Source organism: Colius striatus, chromosome 11, assembly GCF_028858725.1.
Source record: "Colius striatus isolate bColStr4 chromosome 11, bColStr4.1.hap1, whole genome shotgun sequence".
NCBI classification, from domain to species: domain Eukaryota; kingdom Metazoa; phylum Chordata; class Aves; order Coliiformes; family Coliidae; genus Colius; species Colius striatus.
The window spans coordinates 27,083,618-27,099,574 of NC_084769.1; the positions used below are offsets into that span (position 1 = coordinate 27,083,618).

The window sequence follows — 15,957 nt, forward strand, 5'->3', positions numbered from 1 at the left end:
ACTTTAGGTTTACTTAATTTTACTTTTTTTAATGTATATATATTTGAATGTAGTTGTGAAACTATATCCAGTAATTCAGCCAGACAAAACTGGTAAGCTCTATGTAAGAAAATGCTCATTATGTTACGAAATGTATAATTAAATTATTTCAACTCTTTTAATATTTTTCTTCAGTTCCTATTATTATTTCCTACCTATTTTTTAATTTCTAACATTGGAGCACACATTTTTCCTGCTCATTATCAGGAGTCATCTCCTGTCTTTTGCCTCATTTTCAGTTTAAAGTGGTTTATTCCTAGGCTTACACATTTCTGCCACACAGATCTATTTCCTTCTGATTTGGGGAGTCTGTTGTTATAAGAAATAGATGAGGAGTCCAAGGAATAACATAAAAATACTGCTTTTATTTTTATTAATTTAGAATTAATCATCAAGAGTTGTCTTTTTGGCTGGAAAGAGAGTTACCATCAGGGACCAGGAATTCCAAAGCTACTCAGGGAGAACCTGCTTAGCATAAGGAATACAAAGTCTTGAGCGAACAGGTGTGACTAAGACCTTGGAGAAGGCTTCTCAGAGGAAGAAGCGTCTGTCTAACCATCAGACATAAGTTTGTTAATCAACTATTTACTAAAGTCTGACTAACCTAGGCTACTCTAAACAATATCCCTAATGCCTTAGAATCCTGATTAGGGAAGAAATGAAGGTGGATTGTATATTTCTGTCACTGTACAAAAAAGAAAATGCATCTGAGATAGCAGCATCACAAGTGCACTCTCTCTATTTGTCACCAAAGCTTGGCCTCAAGGCAGGGAAAAAAAAGCACAGTGCCAACTTGGTAAAGTACCTAAACTTCCAGTGTCTGTAAGCAAAAGGGGGGGAGTATACAAGATACGACACATATTTATGAGTTTGCAAAATTGAGTGGGAACTGGAGAAATCAGAGAAAATAAATTATATACAGAAACAAACAGCTTTGACAAAGAAAAAGAAGCAGTATTGCTTACAGAAAGCACTGAGACACAAAGTTCCAATTTATTACTGCAAATCATAATCTTCAATTTACTTCACATGCTGTTTAACATATAGGGAACCATAACTCTCTTAGAGAGAAATTCAAGGTCAGAAATTGTATGCTACTATACCATTTACATAGTGCCATGAATAAAAAAATTCTGTGTGTCTTGCTCTTTATATACATTTTTACCTGAATTAGCTTTCAGCCAATCTGAAACCAGCAACATTTGAAAAGCATGAGCTGAGTTAGAGCAGCAGACTGATGGCCTTCAGCCCACACCTAACTCACCTCTAGTCACACCCAAACTTGCTCAAGGCAAATTGGGTCTACCTGAACTCTGTCATGTAGAAGTAGCACAAAAACTACCTTATCTCTTACCCTCCATAGTGCCTTCCACATCTAAAACGAGGTACAAAAGTGCTATTTCATTTTCTAAACGGGCGATTAAGTGATAGATACAAAATCAATGTTGAACAAAATTGCACAGAAAGTCAGAGCAAAATAGGAAAGAACTGAAGCCTGTCAAGTCACACACAATGCTGCTCAATGGACAAGCAAGACTTCTCAAACTTAGTGGAAATAGTGACAAGATATATCAGGTAGCCGCTAGAATTGCTGAAAGCATGATTTTTCATCAGTAGGACAATTTCATTGCTGTGGAATTAATTTTCAATTCAATCCAGATCCCATACATTTCCTGGTTTAATTTTCAGTAAACCAAAACTGTCATTAAAATTTTATCTGGGAAATACTGAGGTGGACTGGGGGGCCCATAAGATATTTGTATCTATCGCAAAAATTCTTAGGCTAGAGGGCAATGGGGAAGTCAATAAAGGACTTCACAGGAACATAACCAGAAGTACACCATAAGCCTTTAAATGATTAAAAAAAGAAAATCCCATTTCAAATATTCTATTCTTGTTCTTAAGAACAACTCCCAAAATAACGGAGAAGGGAGAGATCAGTAAAGTTTCATGTCTCTCTTTTTCAAACTATCAGTCCTTTAGCATACACTGACCACATCTCAAGAGTTTATGTCGATTTTAGTTAATAGCTATTGAAAATAGCTATTACAACATCTCTAGGTACATCAGTGTAAGAAATTACCCTTGTAACTCATCTTCCTTATGATCTTATATCAAAAAGCACCCAAAGTTAGCTGTTTAATAGGATGTTTTTCTCTATTGTGTTTTATTGAATGAGCATATAGAGGGAGGCCAGGCCGTTTGGGAAATTGTAAAACTCACTTTTCAAACACTTCAGAAATTTCATTTTGCTTATAATCTCTGAAAATAAAAGCTACTTGATTTCCACACAAGGAAAATAAAAAACAACATAAACAGCTAATTTAGAAAGAAAAGGGATCTTCTCACCTCAGAAGTCCCAGCATCATATTGACTTTAGGTTTCTTTTCTTCCAGCTTCTTCCATTCCTATTTGCCCTTAGTTCTTTCTGGCTATTCAAGAGAATTCTTACAGAAGTACACCAGTGACTCTACTCAATGATCAAAGATGAAACAACTGAAATATGACTCAGAGTAGAAGGGATTTGCACAAGAAGACACGTCTCAGGTGTCATACTTCCCAGGACAAGCTCCTTTCTCAGCTAGCACCCTAAAAGGCATGTCTTAATTGGAAAGAAATTATCCTTAGTATCTGGAATACCTACATATATACATCTTCAGATATATTTTCTCACCTACCTCTGTGAGTTTCTAGAGCTCATAGAAATCAGTTAGAATATAAAACACTATTTAAGTCTTCTTGTATGGCTTACCTGTACGTTTCAATAACAGCTGTAAGAATGCTGTAAGTCTTCCACAGTATGCAAAACTATTCTTACATATTATTGAATCTTATTTTTGAATGATTAACGTAAAAATACTAAAGACTGCAGGATTAACCCACATAGCAAGGTCTTTAAAAAATATTGGACAAGGATTTTCACTCTCGACTTCAAGCAAATTTGAAATATTTCTCTTTTTTTCTCTAATGGGAAAAAATATTCAAGTTACTTTTAAAAAAAATGCTCTTAGGAACCATTTGAATGGATAGACTGAAATACAAAACATTTGTGCCACTCTTGCAAAAACAGAGACTGAAGCTTTCATGAAGCATATTTAAGAAAGATCTATGTTTATTTCCTATTATTTATGAATCTAAAATGCACATGTCAATAAATAAGAAAAAAAAACAACGTATCTAATGAGAACTGATTTTTTGAAGCTTAAGATATATGTGAAACAGAGCAACTCATGAAACACTGAGTAGCATAGTTTTGGATGGAATAGAAATAAAAACTAACATGATGAGGTTTACTAGCATTCATTGTCACTATCCAACTTACCCATCAAATGCCTGCAGTTCACATTCTTTAAGTACTGAGAGAGCGTGTCCTTCATATTCAGTTACTGTGGAAAATAACATTATTTCACTATCAGAAAATTAGGTAATTTAAATGGGGTTTTTAATTTTTTGCTCTTCTAACATAAGGGACATTTATTATCATTAAATGCATTAAAAGTATGAGAAGGTATGTTTCACAGTTATGCTAGCTAAAAGGCATGACACATGAAAACTCCACTGTCATCAGACACGTAGCTATTTAGGGCATTTAAACTCAGAGAAGTAGAAAACACGTTTGGTGCATCAAAATGCGAGTTTTAGCATTGGCACAATTAGTAAACTTCACAAAAACGGAAGAATATCCTCAGTTAAGACCAAATTATTTCAGTATCAATCAAATTTAATTGCCTTTGTGTTGGGATATGCAAATTGTTAAATCAAAAATATGAGGAGTTAAACACACAAGTATGAAATCAAGCCAAATACCAGTGACAACAGAATATAACACAGAAAGGAAGGTGGCACAAGTATACACCAGAGTTAATAGCCTCTGGAGGAACGAATCTGTCACTCTGCATTGATGTCTCTGTGTTTGCTGATACCCTATGTAGTACTGTAAATGCCAGTGAAGACAGGATAAACTGGCATACTACAGATGGCACAAAGCATCATAACTACATTTAGCATTTTCTAGGCCAGCTTTGCCAGAAGAGACAGCCCAGCTGTAGCCACCCATCAAAGATTTTTGCTGACTGACATGACACTTGCAGATGGATTTTTTGTGTAAGAATGTGCATCATTATATGCAAAATTACATTAATCTTTCATGCTTGTCTGTCCCTGGTGCTGGCATAGTTCAAGGCTTTCCTCTAGTGTTTCTAAACACTGTTAAAATTATTAGTCTTGGTGTCCAAAACAATCATTCCATATCTGTACCTGTTACAACCAAACTTCTACAGACTATTCAATACTGCTTTCAAGCACTGAAAGCACACCTCACTCTCCCTAAATATATGCACTCACACATGTAAGAATGAGTGTATACTATATGCATGAAATCAGGTTTTGGTAGGTTTTTTTGTTTAAAAAAAAAGGTGAAAAATGCTTACACTTCTCAGGAAACAATTTTATATCAGGATATAACTACAAAATTTCCCAATCAGTATTAGCAAAGTTCTAGCATGCGGTATATTGGAAATTCTTAATTAAAAACTGGAGTCATTTGAATTATATCAAAAGGAGAGAGTTAACATTTTGCTACAAAAGTACCTATCACTCTAATAATTTTCAGGAATTATCTCCAGAATTTACTTTCACACAACACCTCTTTCTATTTAAGATATTGTACTCACTTTTGCTTTTATTGATGGGACCTATCTTTTTATCATTATCTGTACATAATCACACAAAAATACAGCAAGGTCCAAATACCTTATCATTGCTTAACCGTGAAAGAAACTCATACCATGAAAATATACAGTTGGTTACTAGGTTACCTGCTTTTTTATATGAATATTATGATGTTTAGGAAGTTATGAACACAGAATAATTTAAATGGTACAGTATGTAAGATTTTGTTTTGTAAAATAAAACATGGACAGTGGTTTCTTAATGTTATGTGTGTAAGTTACATTTACTATCACAGAACTGATTCACTCAAAGACTATAGACATGAAAAGAAAGTGGACTCTTGTCCACAGAGAACTCAATAAAGGTAGTAAAAATGACTAGTGTTTGCCAAACTACGGGGACACCATCCTAACTGCATTTAAAAGCGTCAGTCTGGAAATTATCTATCAGGACTACTGCAAGGCTTAATACTGGGGGTGCCTCCAAGAAATCGAAAATTTGACGAGAGAATGACAGAGTCACACAGCATCTATTTTGAAACACTGTGACAAAAAAGTAATGAAAAAAATTATGTTTCCACAAAAAACCTAATGTAAACACATAGAAGATTGATCAAACAGACAAAAAAAAGGAAAAGAAAAAAAAAAATCTAACATAGACAAAAAGACCATGTCTAAAAAGTTTTCAGTAGGCAGGCTTGACAGCTTCCAGAGAGACATGTAAAAGTAATTCTGATAAACTGTAAGAAAGCTAGATGATTGAATTCCTCATCCTGTTCTAATTGGGGAGGGGGAAAAACCTCAAAACCAAACACAAAAACAAACAAACAAAAACATCACCAAACAATAAATTTCATTTAGAGGAAGAATGAGCTTCTTTCCCATTTGAGAAGATTACATATTTAGCAAAGTATTATCACAAAAATAGTAATCCTTTTCTTTCCATTTTCAAGGATATTTTGTTCACAACTTGAAACTTAATGCATTTAGGAATTTACAAGTACACCATTCTGAAAGGCACTGGCAGTGTACCTCATTTGAACACAGTCAAAAAAGCAGCACAAAATTAGTTCAACACTTCAAAATGTGGGACATTTCCATATGACATGTATAAATACTGGCACTCGTGTCACAGACTAATGTCAATAGGATTAAAACTGCTAATGATAATAACAGATTAACTGCTGTTGACACTGGATTAAAAAAAATATTAATGTGATTTACTGTATAGTAAGTTTTAACCAATGTTATTTGTCTAATTCTCAATCACTCTTTTGTGATTCTGCCCTAAAAATGGAAGTGTGGAGAAGGCTGTTGCTTTTGCCTAAACATCCAGCTGGTAATTGCATATAAACAGAAACAGAAGAGTCAAAACTAGGAAGAGAAGTGTGACAAGCTAGGAGTGTGTTGGGGTTACATATACTAAAGAAAAAGAAATAAAGCTAAGATTTTGCAACACACTAATATATTTCTAAAATACTAGCTCCAGTTATCATTGTTCTGTAGGGATGCCAAACATGAAACAAGCTTTTGTTGAACTGGAATTTTGGAAGAGTCCTAACAGCCATATACTGACTGCAGCACTCATGATTGTCAAACTCTTAAAAGACTGTAGAAAGACGAGGTTTTAAGTATTGCTTTGCCTCAGAAACAGTGAAAGTACTGTTTCAGTATAAGTTTGCTAATTCCCACTTTCTTCAGACATTAGCTTATTCCATGTACCAAAAAGATAAAAACCCCCCAAAAACATACTCCTTTAAGATCTTTGCTTAATTTCTCTGAAATTAATACACTTGTAATATACAGAGTAATTAAAAAAAAACAAGAGAGAGAGAAAATCCTACCAAATTTAAAGATAATTAGATAAAGTAGATGTCATTCCAGAGCTTATTGATTTACACATATAGCTTCTGACTGATGTATATACTTGGGTAGCAGAGAACACCTCTACTCCACACTTCTAAATTTAAAAAAATTGGGGAGAATTTTGTCTTTCAGCACTCCAAAGTTTGTCAGGACCTTTTTTTTTAGTAACATGTAAGTCTTGTATTGTGCACATGCTGGATGTCACTTCAGAGGTTCAAATTCAATTTAAGATTTCTGTGTACAATGAATTTTAAGCTTTCAATACACGTATGTAGAAAGGCTAAAAGCAAACTATCTTCAGTGTAAAAATTGTATTAGGTAGTAAAAGTGGAAGGCTTTTGTTCATCTTTGTGCAGTACTATGTATGTAATTATTGGCCATATTTAAAAAAAGCAGTAACAGCAAAGTACACACTGCAACTTCATAAGACACAAAACAATTATGGTAGGAAAAAAACCTGTTCAATTTATTTACAATGGGGCACTTAGTTTTATTAGAAAATGAGACCAGTAGACAGGATTTTCACTCAGTCAATCACTACTCTTTTTCTTAATTAGTTTGCTCCTAGCATTTAAAACTGTAATGTAGTTTTCTCCTTTTGCCTGTAGGAGGAGTGTTAGGCAGTTAATAAACACAATAGTATTTGGATAATGCCAAAACAATCCTATTCTATTCTATTACATTATTACATTATAGGATATTACATTAAAATGGATCTGTGTAAAACCAGAACCACAGAATCACAGAATCTTAAGGGTTGGAAGGGACCTTGAAAGATCATCTAGTCCAAGCTTCTTTTCAGAAATTAAAACAGAAAAAAATGGCACAAAAACATTTTAAAGTGGTTTCATGCAAATAGGGAAAATGGGTTTTTTTTAAAAATCACTATAAATTCTATTAACAGTTTATATTAAATTCTATTTATTTATCTAAAAAGCTTATAGATTTAGCTTATTAGTTCAGCTTTAGGATTCCAGGTGACATTACATATGTAATCTTACACAAGTTAATAATGCTGCCTGTAACAGAGTCTAACGAATAAGGTTAAGTTCACAATAAAGATAAAGGAAAAAGCTAACCAGTAGTAAGGAATAGAAGTTTTTAAAAGATCATAATAACTAATAACAGTAATAACTAATTTAACAATATGACAGACATCTCTAAGGTTTGCATGACTATACTTCAAAAAAAAAAAACATGAACAAACAAGGCTCAATTGAATTTGTAGGAAAAGAGCACTATTATTAATCTGTGTACACTATCATCTATAACTTCCAGGTGAAAAATATGTCTGTGAGAATTAAAATGTACATAAAGATCCTGACATTCTCTTATCAATTAAGGGAAGTTAAGAAATTATAACTACAAAATTCTAACACAATCTTTTTCACATTTGTTCTCATGCATCCTTAATTTTCAATTGATTTTCCCTTAAATTGTGAGCTAAGTAATTAAAAAAAATACACAGAGATGGGTAAATTAGGAACATAAATCGCACATACAAGTAGTTATTGCATTACCACGTCTTCATGCCTAAGTCAGATTTGCTCAAATGACTTTTAGCCTGCAACCTGAACTAGCCACAATTTCACAAGAAGTTTAAGGGACAACTGTAGGATGAGCCCAATGTCTTACAATTTGTTTAAACTGGATCTGATTATTTGCAAGCGAATTACAACAGACATAGGAAAAAGACTTTGGTGTTACAGTGTCTTGCACCAGAGTGTAGTGTTCACATGGATATGAAATGCATAATCAAAACTTAGAAGTGTGTTCAAGAAAGCTGTAATACTATAGATTTTAAAAGTGGGAAATCCTAATATAATTTCTCTGTAAACTTAGATGAGTTTTGGGACTAAATTTGATGTGGTATAAGTTTCAATTTCACAGACAGAGGCAGAAGTAATGATCAGAGTATTAATATTTTATTGCTTTAAGGAAATCTATTGTTTCTTTGTTCAATTTCTTACAAAAAGCCAATTCAATGAAACACTCAAAGGGAAAATTCAGGACACAGAGCAGAACTTTAGGCCTTAAACCCAAACCTGCTATCAGGAACACATTGTTGAGCAGAAGGCAGCATCACTACAACATTGGAGTAGCTTCCCATTCTCCAGATAGCAAGTCATACCCACGTGCCTCATGACAGCTGCACTTGCCATCACAGGACTTAATCATTTAGGCTCTCAAGTCATCCCTGAAACTGAGTCAGAACCCAGAAATAACATGTCCTTCAGATAAGCCTCTCTTATGATGTCAGGACAATAGATGTTCTCAGAAGAGAAGTAATATTTAAGGACACCTGCTTTTCAGAATGCAGGAACAACTCTTAACAAGCATGTACAAGACTGTTAGAAATTAAATGCTTGCTTCCTTTTATACAATGGTTGCTTTAAAAAAAAAATCTTACTGACAGCTAAAAAGGGGAAATATTCAATAACGGAATTACTAAAACAATTTTGATGAAATAAAAACGTATCGTATTACAGTTCCAAATATACTTGCAGACAAAGACAATAATGATCAGAGCAAATTCAAACTGTCTTGCATGCTTACATACTAGTTCACAAAGGATTCAACTATGCTTTTGAAGCAACTTACCTGTGACATCAGTTTTGATGTCAGCAAGCTTAAAAAGAGGTGCAACTTGTTCATAATAAACATGAGTGGCTTCTTTTTTGTGGCTGCTTGGATTTATAAACACTTTTAAGGACTTTGGTCTATTTCGAAAGCCTAAAAAGAAAACATAAAGCACTAAAGATTACATACAGCCCAGCTCTTTTTGCACATTTAAATGATTTTTTTAACATTAGAAACATTACTTTAACAGGATAAGAAAATTATAGTGTAAAGAAAAGTCTCAATTTCTTCTTGGATGTGCACTGTTTACCATGAAGTTACAGTACTGATTACTTGTGTGCACAGCTAAGGAAGAGAGAAACAAATTAAATACTAACCAAAACACTGTAAGAACTAGGAGAAAAAAAAAGTACCTGTGATAAGCTAAACACATTGGTCTCTTGAAGTAATTTTATTTGGAACATGGCATTTTGTTGCACAGGAAATAATTCATACTAAACCACTAATATAACTTTTCAAGTTCTCTTTTCTAGAATTCCTACAATTGTCATGATTCAGCAAGGCTGGTTTGCTACAAGAAGCAAGTAGTGGCATGCCATACTGCTGTTTCTTCGGTAGTTATTGAAAAGACGTGATTTGAACTATTTTGTATTCCATTAATTCATTTATAATTACTAAATTTTCTTTTAGTATCAGGTTAGACTATACTTGTGTAGCCAAACAGAAGCTAGAATATCTGCCAAGTATACTGCTTTCAACATTCAAAAAAATTAGCAGCAGGCCACAACTCCAAAAGGAATCAAGAATGAAAGCATGCTTTCCTGCCCCACACAGAGCATTGGTCCAATTTTCATGGCCACATGTACCTTCAGAGTGTTAGCTGGGACTTCCTGAAGCTCTTCCCACTTACACTATCTCAACAACTGAACAGGAACAATTTCTTATATAGCTAAATACTCTTTCAGCATCAAAGGGGAAAGTATTCCTTAAGGTCAAAACATAATAACTATAGAAGTGCTACAGATTGCTTTTTCATTTATTTAAAGACATTAAAGAATCTGGAAACAAAATATATACTTATAATACACAATGCAGAAGGAAAGTACAGAAGAGTTTGTAGAAGATGGTGTGTCATAAATTCTGTTACTCAGACTGAGTTACAATGCTGCTAAAAGCACAATTAGGCAACAACTAAAGGGAAAACAACAGTAAACATTGCTTTCTTATCTACTTGTTTTGAAGTTTAAAGTGTAAAATTTAAGCCCTGGGGGGGAAGTTTTAAAGGAAAGCATAAGCAGACAGCAGAATACAGACTTTTCCAGTGGGTGGGGTAAAAAACCCTAGATTTTTAAGGAAACAGTTAAATTTTTGTTGGCTTGTTGTTTTTTTTCATTTTGGGAGGGGTTTAACAAAAAATACATTCATTAAATGATACTAAACCAAAAAGTCTATTTATGATCGGATATATTAGGCTATTGCAGAAAAGCAGATCAGTGATAATATCCTAGTGATATTTTCCAGACTCAGACGAATTCACAGGACAAAAATGTTAGAACGTTCTCTTATGGCTACTTGAATATCAGTTTACTCTTTTGGAGAGGTAAATTATCTCATTTTAACAAGTAGGTATGACAAACAAGGCATCTGAGCAGAGATATGGTACACTACTGATGCGGTTTTGTTTGTGCCAACCGGTTGCCAACTGACAGGAAAGAATGATCATGACAAAAAGTATTCTTTATCATTCCCAGAATGCACTGGATCTAACACACCAAACTGAGTTTAATGAATAAATATCCAATAATAATTAAAAATAATTCTCACAAAATTATATAGTGAAGCTTCTTTTAAAGTATTTTAAAATAATAATAAGCTTTTAATTTTCTTTAAACAACATGTAAGAATGAATCAATGTCCGTTACTACAGCCCACAACTGATTTTAGTCTGTCAGCGTTTCGGTGTTGTCCAAACTGGTGTTCTGTTATTGTTTTCTGTGGCTGCTCCATTTGAAATGAACCAGCAGTCTGAAGCAGGAAGGCCAACTGTTCCTCTAGTACTAACAAATGTGCTAATATGCACTAGTTTAAACTTGATCTATCAAGTGAATCAGTGAACCATGAAGGGTGGTGGGTCAATCAGGGTGTTCTGAAAACAAAGGCTCATAGGGCAGCAGAGACGCTATCCTCAGACATACATCTGTGCTGCTTTCAGTTCTTAGCTTTATGAAAATGGGTTTATGTTACAAAAGTTAAGGGCTTGGAATCACGCCATTACTGCATACATTTATAATACTTTATACAACAGAAAGACTATACATGAGGAAAACTAATAATATGAGACACATTTGTTCATGTAACTATGGAGATACCACTGTTAATATTAACTAACCAAAGTTAATGTTTAACATTAATGGTTTAATTAAAACTTCATGCATGAAATGTCAGACATTTATATCAAATCCTAGTGTGAGAGATATTATAGAATGGCAGATAAAAATAAAATGTACTTCATGCATTTTGTGCTACTTTACCATTTATTTTTAGCCATATTAGTGTCTTCTGGTAGATCACAGAGGTTTCAAGTAAAACTTTTTCAAATCAGCTGTTAATAAAAATAAATCTCATTTCACAAAAAAAAAAATAAAGTGATAAGCATTGATATTTATGCATTTTCTCTCATTTTTGTAACTGTCTTAACCCTTTAAGAAAACACTGAGATTTTAAATGACTGTACATGCCCATAAGTCCAGCAGAAAAAGACATGATGTATAAATGTAAATCACTGCGATTCAGGTGCACAACAGGTCTGACTTGAGAGCAACAGTGAACTAGAATCTGCCGTTTGAGTCTTTCCAGGAGCCAGTCCAGAATCAAGGTCCCATAGGTGCAGGCCTTAAGACAGCCATGGTCATTCTACAGCAGTTTTACAAATACATGATACATAGAAGATTAGTTTTCCTGAACACCATATGATACAGCAAGTTCTTCATATCTAGGTGGCATGCATCTAAACACTAGCCACATTATACAGAAAATGAGAACTTAAAAGTGGGAAGATTGGTAGTACATACGTTTTGACCTCCTATCACACACACAAAAAGCCATAATAGCAGCCACTGTAACTAAATTGGAAACAACTGTGTTTGTGTGGTCTCTTATATGATGACAGGCTTAATAAAAATTTATAGCCTAGTTCAACTTTAAATTGAAGTACTCTGAATACAAATTCAAAACAACAGAGGATGCTCACTAGGATGAGAGTAAGAACGAGTATACAGTAAAAGGGAAACTGTGTACATGGTATTTCAGAAAAAAATGTCATTTTCATTAGAACAAATCTCCAGATAAAACTCTAGCTTGTATCATTAATGATAAACTTGCTATGGTTGTTCCTTAATTAATGTATATGTATAAAAATCTAAAAATGCATCAAAGATTTAGGTCAGCAAATAGAAATTCAAATTACATTTATTTTCAAAGGATATACATCTTTTAGTAATATTTAGCCATTCTGACAAATGAAAGCACATGTTTACTGACAGCCATACCCAAATACATATACCTTACACTTTGGTAAATCACCTGCTTTTCATTTCCTCCAGCCTAAACTAAAAATAACTTTCAAGTAAACAATGCAGGAGTTAATAAAATTTTACTTTGTGATTAGATAGATTTGGGAAAAAAAAAACAAACACATACACTACATTTTGACTACTTTAGAACCATGACATTTTAACTTTGTCCTGCAGTTCATAAAAAAACCAAAAAATTGCTAAGTTGAGTTCAACAACAAAGACAAATTACTAAAGACAATTACTAAAATAAGCTATGGCAAAAACTATGAAAATTCATCACCATTTAAAGCAGACATGTATCAGTGTGCCTTCTGAGACTTCAGTTACTGAGGAATCAACAGAACTGAATTACACTTTATACTTTTAGTCCAGACTTGAATCTCAGTGGAAAATTCCTACCAATGTTTGGTACATTTTAAATCAAGAGATTTTCATGTGAATTATACTATTATTATACCATCACTGTTTGAATTACTGATAAAGTGTCTCTGTCACACTGAATGCTAAAATGCTGCTGCTTTTTAGGTGATTTTCTGGATAGAAAAGAACTTGAATATCTACTCAGACTTCAAAATCTAATACTGTGAAAACAATTTTTATTCCAAGTACAAAAAAACAATATACACATGAGCAAATGATACTTCGAGAGTCGTGTCTACATTGTTTTTTCCCTCCAAGTCCTGATTTTTCTCCCTTTCTTCTACTTCAAGAATACTGTAGGGATTAGAGATTAAGAATAATCTGCACAAGGTTTGAGCTTCAGGAAAAAGACTGAAGCTCAAGGAAGAGCTAGAAACAAATACATTGCACAGAATGCTTTTCTCAGTTCAGGTGGCTTCCAGTTACAAAGCTATAAAACAGAGACTGCACCTCAAAGTCAAGGCAACCTGAGCAAGAGATACTGCAGCTTTTTTTTTCTGTGAACATATGGTATCACTGCTCCTGATGGATGAAGGGTAATCTGGGAACAAAACAGACATTTGCTCCTTATGCAAATATCCTTGCTTTTATGAGTAGCTAGAGATCTGCAAGAATCTTGGCACTTCTGCAGACTTATATATTTCATGCTAAAGTCTTTCAAAAAGGAGTAAGGGAAGGTAACTTTTAATATACATTTATTTGGAAAGTCCAGGGCATATTTTAAGCAAACAATGTAAGAATGCACTGTTACTAACTCATATTATTTTACTTTCTCTGATACATGCTCTTGACAAAGTGATTTTATTAGAAGTACACAAATCGCTATTGAAAGTGTTGTTACAAAAGCTACAGATGTGTAAGATTTGAGTTGTGTATCTGGCTCAGTATTAACAGTTCAGCTGGAGTTTTATAGTCTATTACAAGATACATTGTTTTTCTTCTGTAATAAACAAACTCATTTGCTATAGACTGTAAACAGAGAGATATCTGAGAGCTAAATCAGAGAGCTTGGTTTGTGGGGTTTTTTTGATTCTTTGTTTTTTTTAGATCACTGGTGCTATATTCTGAGCCTTCCCAATACCAATGGTATTAAATTACAGTGAAAGGCTTTGATTTGTTGTGGGTTTTTTCCCCCCAAATGGTAAATCCTTTTTTCTTAAATTTTATACTGATTCCATGAAAAATAAATGCAACCATCATGGGTTAAAAAAAGAAACTTGAAACTGACAGTAGTCCACACAAACACAGAAAGATATTTTTAAAATAATGAATTGCTTCTCATCACTAGCTAGTGTCTATGCATTTTGCATAAAACTATACAATAAGAGTCCTACAGAACCTTATGAGCCCTTCCACCTGTGAATTTATGAAGAGAATGAAAACCTCTCTCATTAACATCTCAAAGAATCTGCAGGTCTCAAGTGGAAGCTCATAAAGAGTCACCAGGAAGTCCCTGAAGAGTTCCCAGGACTACAACAATTGTAGTACCATCAGATGTGCTGCAATTCCAAGTGAAAACATCAACAAAATATTTTCTTTCTCTAAGAACCACATTTTTCAGAAGACTCTTTAGTCAGAATACAGTAAACAACTTATTTTCAGTAGCTTCCAAAACACTTCAAAAATAGCATCACTTTGTTACGCATGCTTTAGTCAGTTATTGTCCCTACATTTTACACTTCACTATGTAAAACTTTAGTCTTAAACACCTTCCAGCAATAATATCTGTGTCTTAATTTCCACAGGCAACATACTTTTCTAACTTTTACTCAACTTTATGTATTGTCAATAGAAACAAGTCTGAAATAACATCAATCCCAATTAAACGCTTACCATTCAAAATTTCCTTGAGCTGTCTAAACCATGAATGACAATGATCTTCACTTAAGTTATTGAAATGGATAGCACAGTCTGTTAGTTTATTTTCTTCTTTATTCAAGCATTTAAAAATTGTGATACCCAACAAAGTACCACCTTTTGTCTGCCCTACAAAACGACGACGTTTCAGTTTTACTGAAAATACATCTTTCATTTCAATAATCTCCTCTTGAGCCTGTAAAATCACACTGGAATCACCTGTAGGGGAAGAAAAAAATAAAGATATGTTACCAATATAATTAGGACTAGTAGCTAAAAAATATATTGTTACAGTTTCATCTTTAGCTTCACTTGTTGCATCTGCTTGTGCCTCTATTGAAATATACCGCATATAATTTGCCTCAGTCACTAGTCTTATATTTTACCAGATTTCTGTTCTTTAGTTTTGGTATCCAGCTATGCAAATCACACACTTTCAAAGAGGTTGTTTAATCCTTTTTATGATTTTTTTTTTTTAAATGCAGACTTTATTAACAGAGAATAACTTTTTTTTGGTATTTGCCTTCAAAAAGCAAATTCTTCATTGTGTTCTCCTGAATCATAGATCAGAAAGTGTGCTACGATCTAAGCTGACTATATGCTCAATGTATTTTTTCCTTTGATACCACTGCTGCCTTTTGAGTTTAGATTAGAGACATACTAGAAAATGGTTAAATAAATATAGAAAAATAAACCAAAAGTTTGTCACTCAGTTTTCATTTTTGAGTTATGAATTTACTTTTGAAGACAGGTAAAAAAAAAAGTTCAAAAAAAAGAAGTTCAAAAGTTCTTGTGAAAGTTAAATACCACCACCCCAGTGAAGATTTCTGTTAGGCCGGAACACCAAGTAAAATGTTTCTCACACATATGGACCCTGCAGCAGCAAACACCATTACTTGGATGACACTAGTTCCAAATGCCTTTTGTGTCAACTGAGCCATGGTGGTGCA

At 33.6% G+C, this 15,957-nt stretch overlaps 1 protein-coding gene across 1 annotated transcript in view; it reads right to left on the reverse strand.

Moving 5' to 3' along the window:
- The window catches only part of CERKL (ceramide kinase like), a 55,762-nt gene that overhangs the window by 14,536 nt on the left and 25,269 nt on the right, over positions 1-15,957 (reverse strand). Inside the window, exons 2-4 of the mRNA XM_062004523.1 lie at positions 14,984-15,226; positions 9,177-9,308; positions 3,362-3,425 (exon numbers count right to left, since the gene is read on the reverse strand). Of these exons, the coding sequence (XP_061860507.1) occupies positions 3,362-3,425; positions 9,177-9,308; positions 14,984-15,226 (439 nt within the window). The remainder of the gene's footprint in view (positions 1-3,361; positions 3,426-9,176; positions 9,309-14,983; positions 15,227-15,957) is intronic.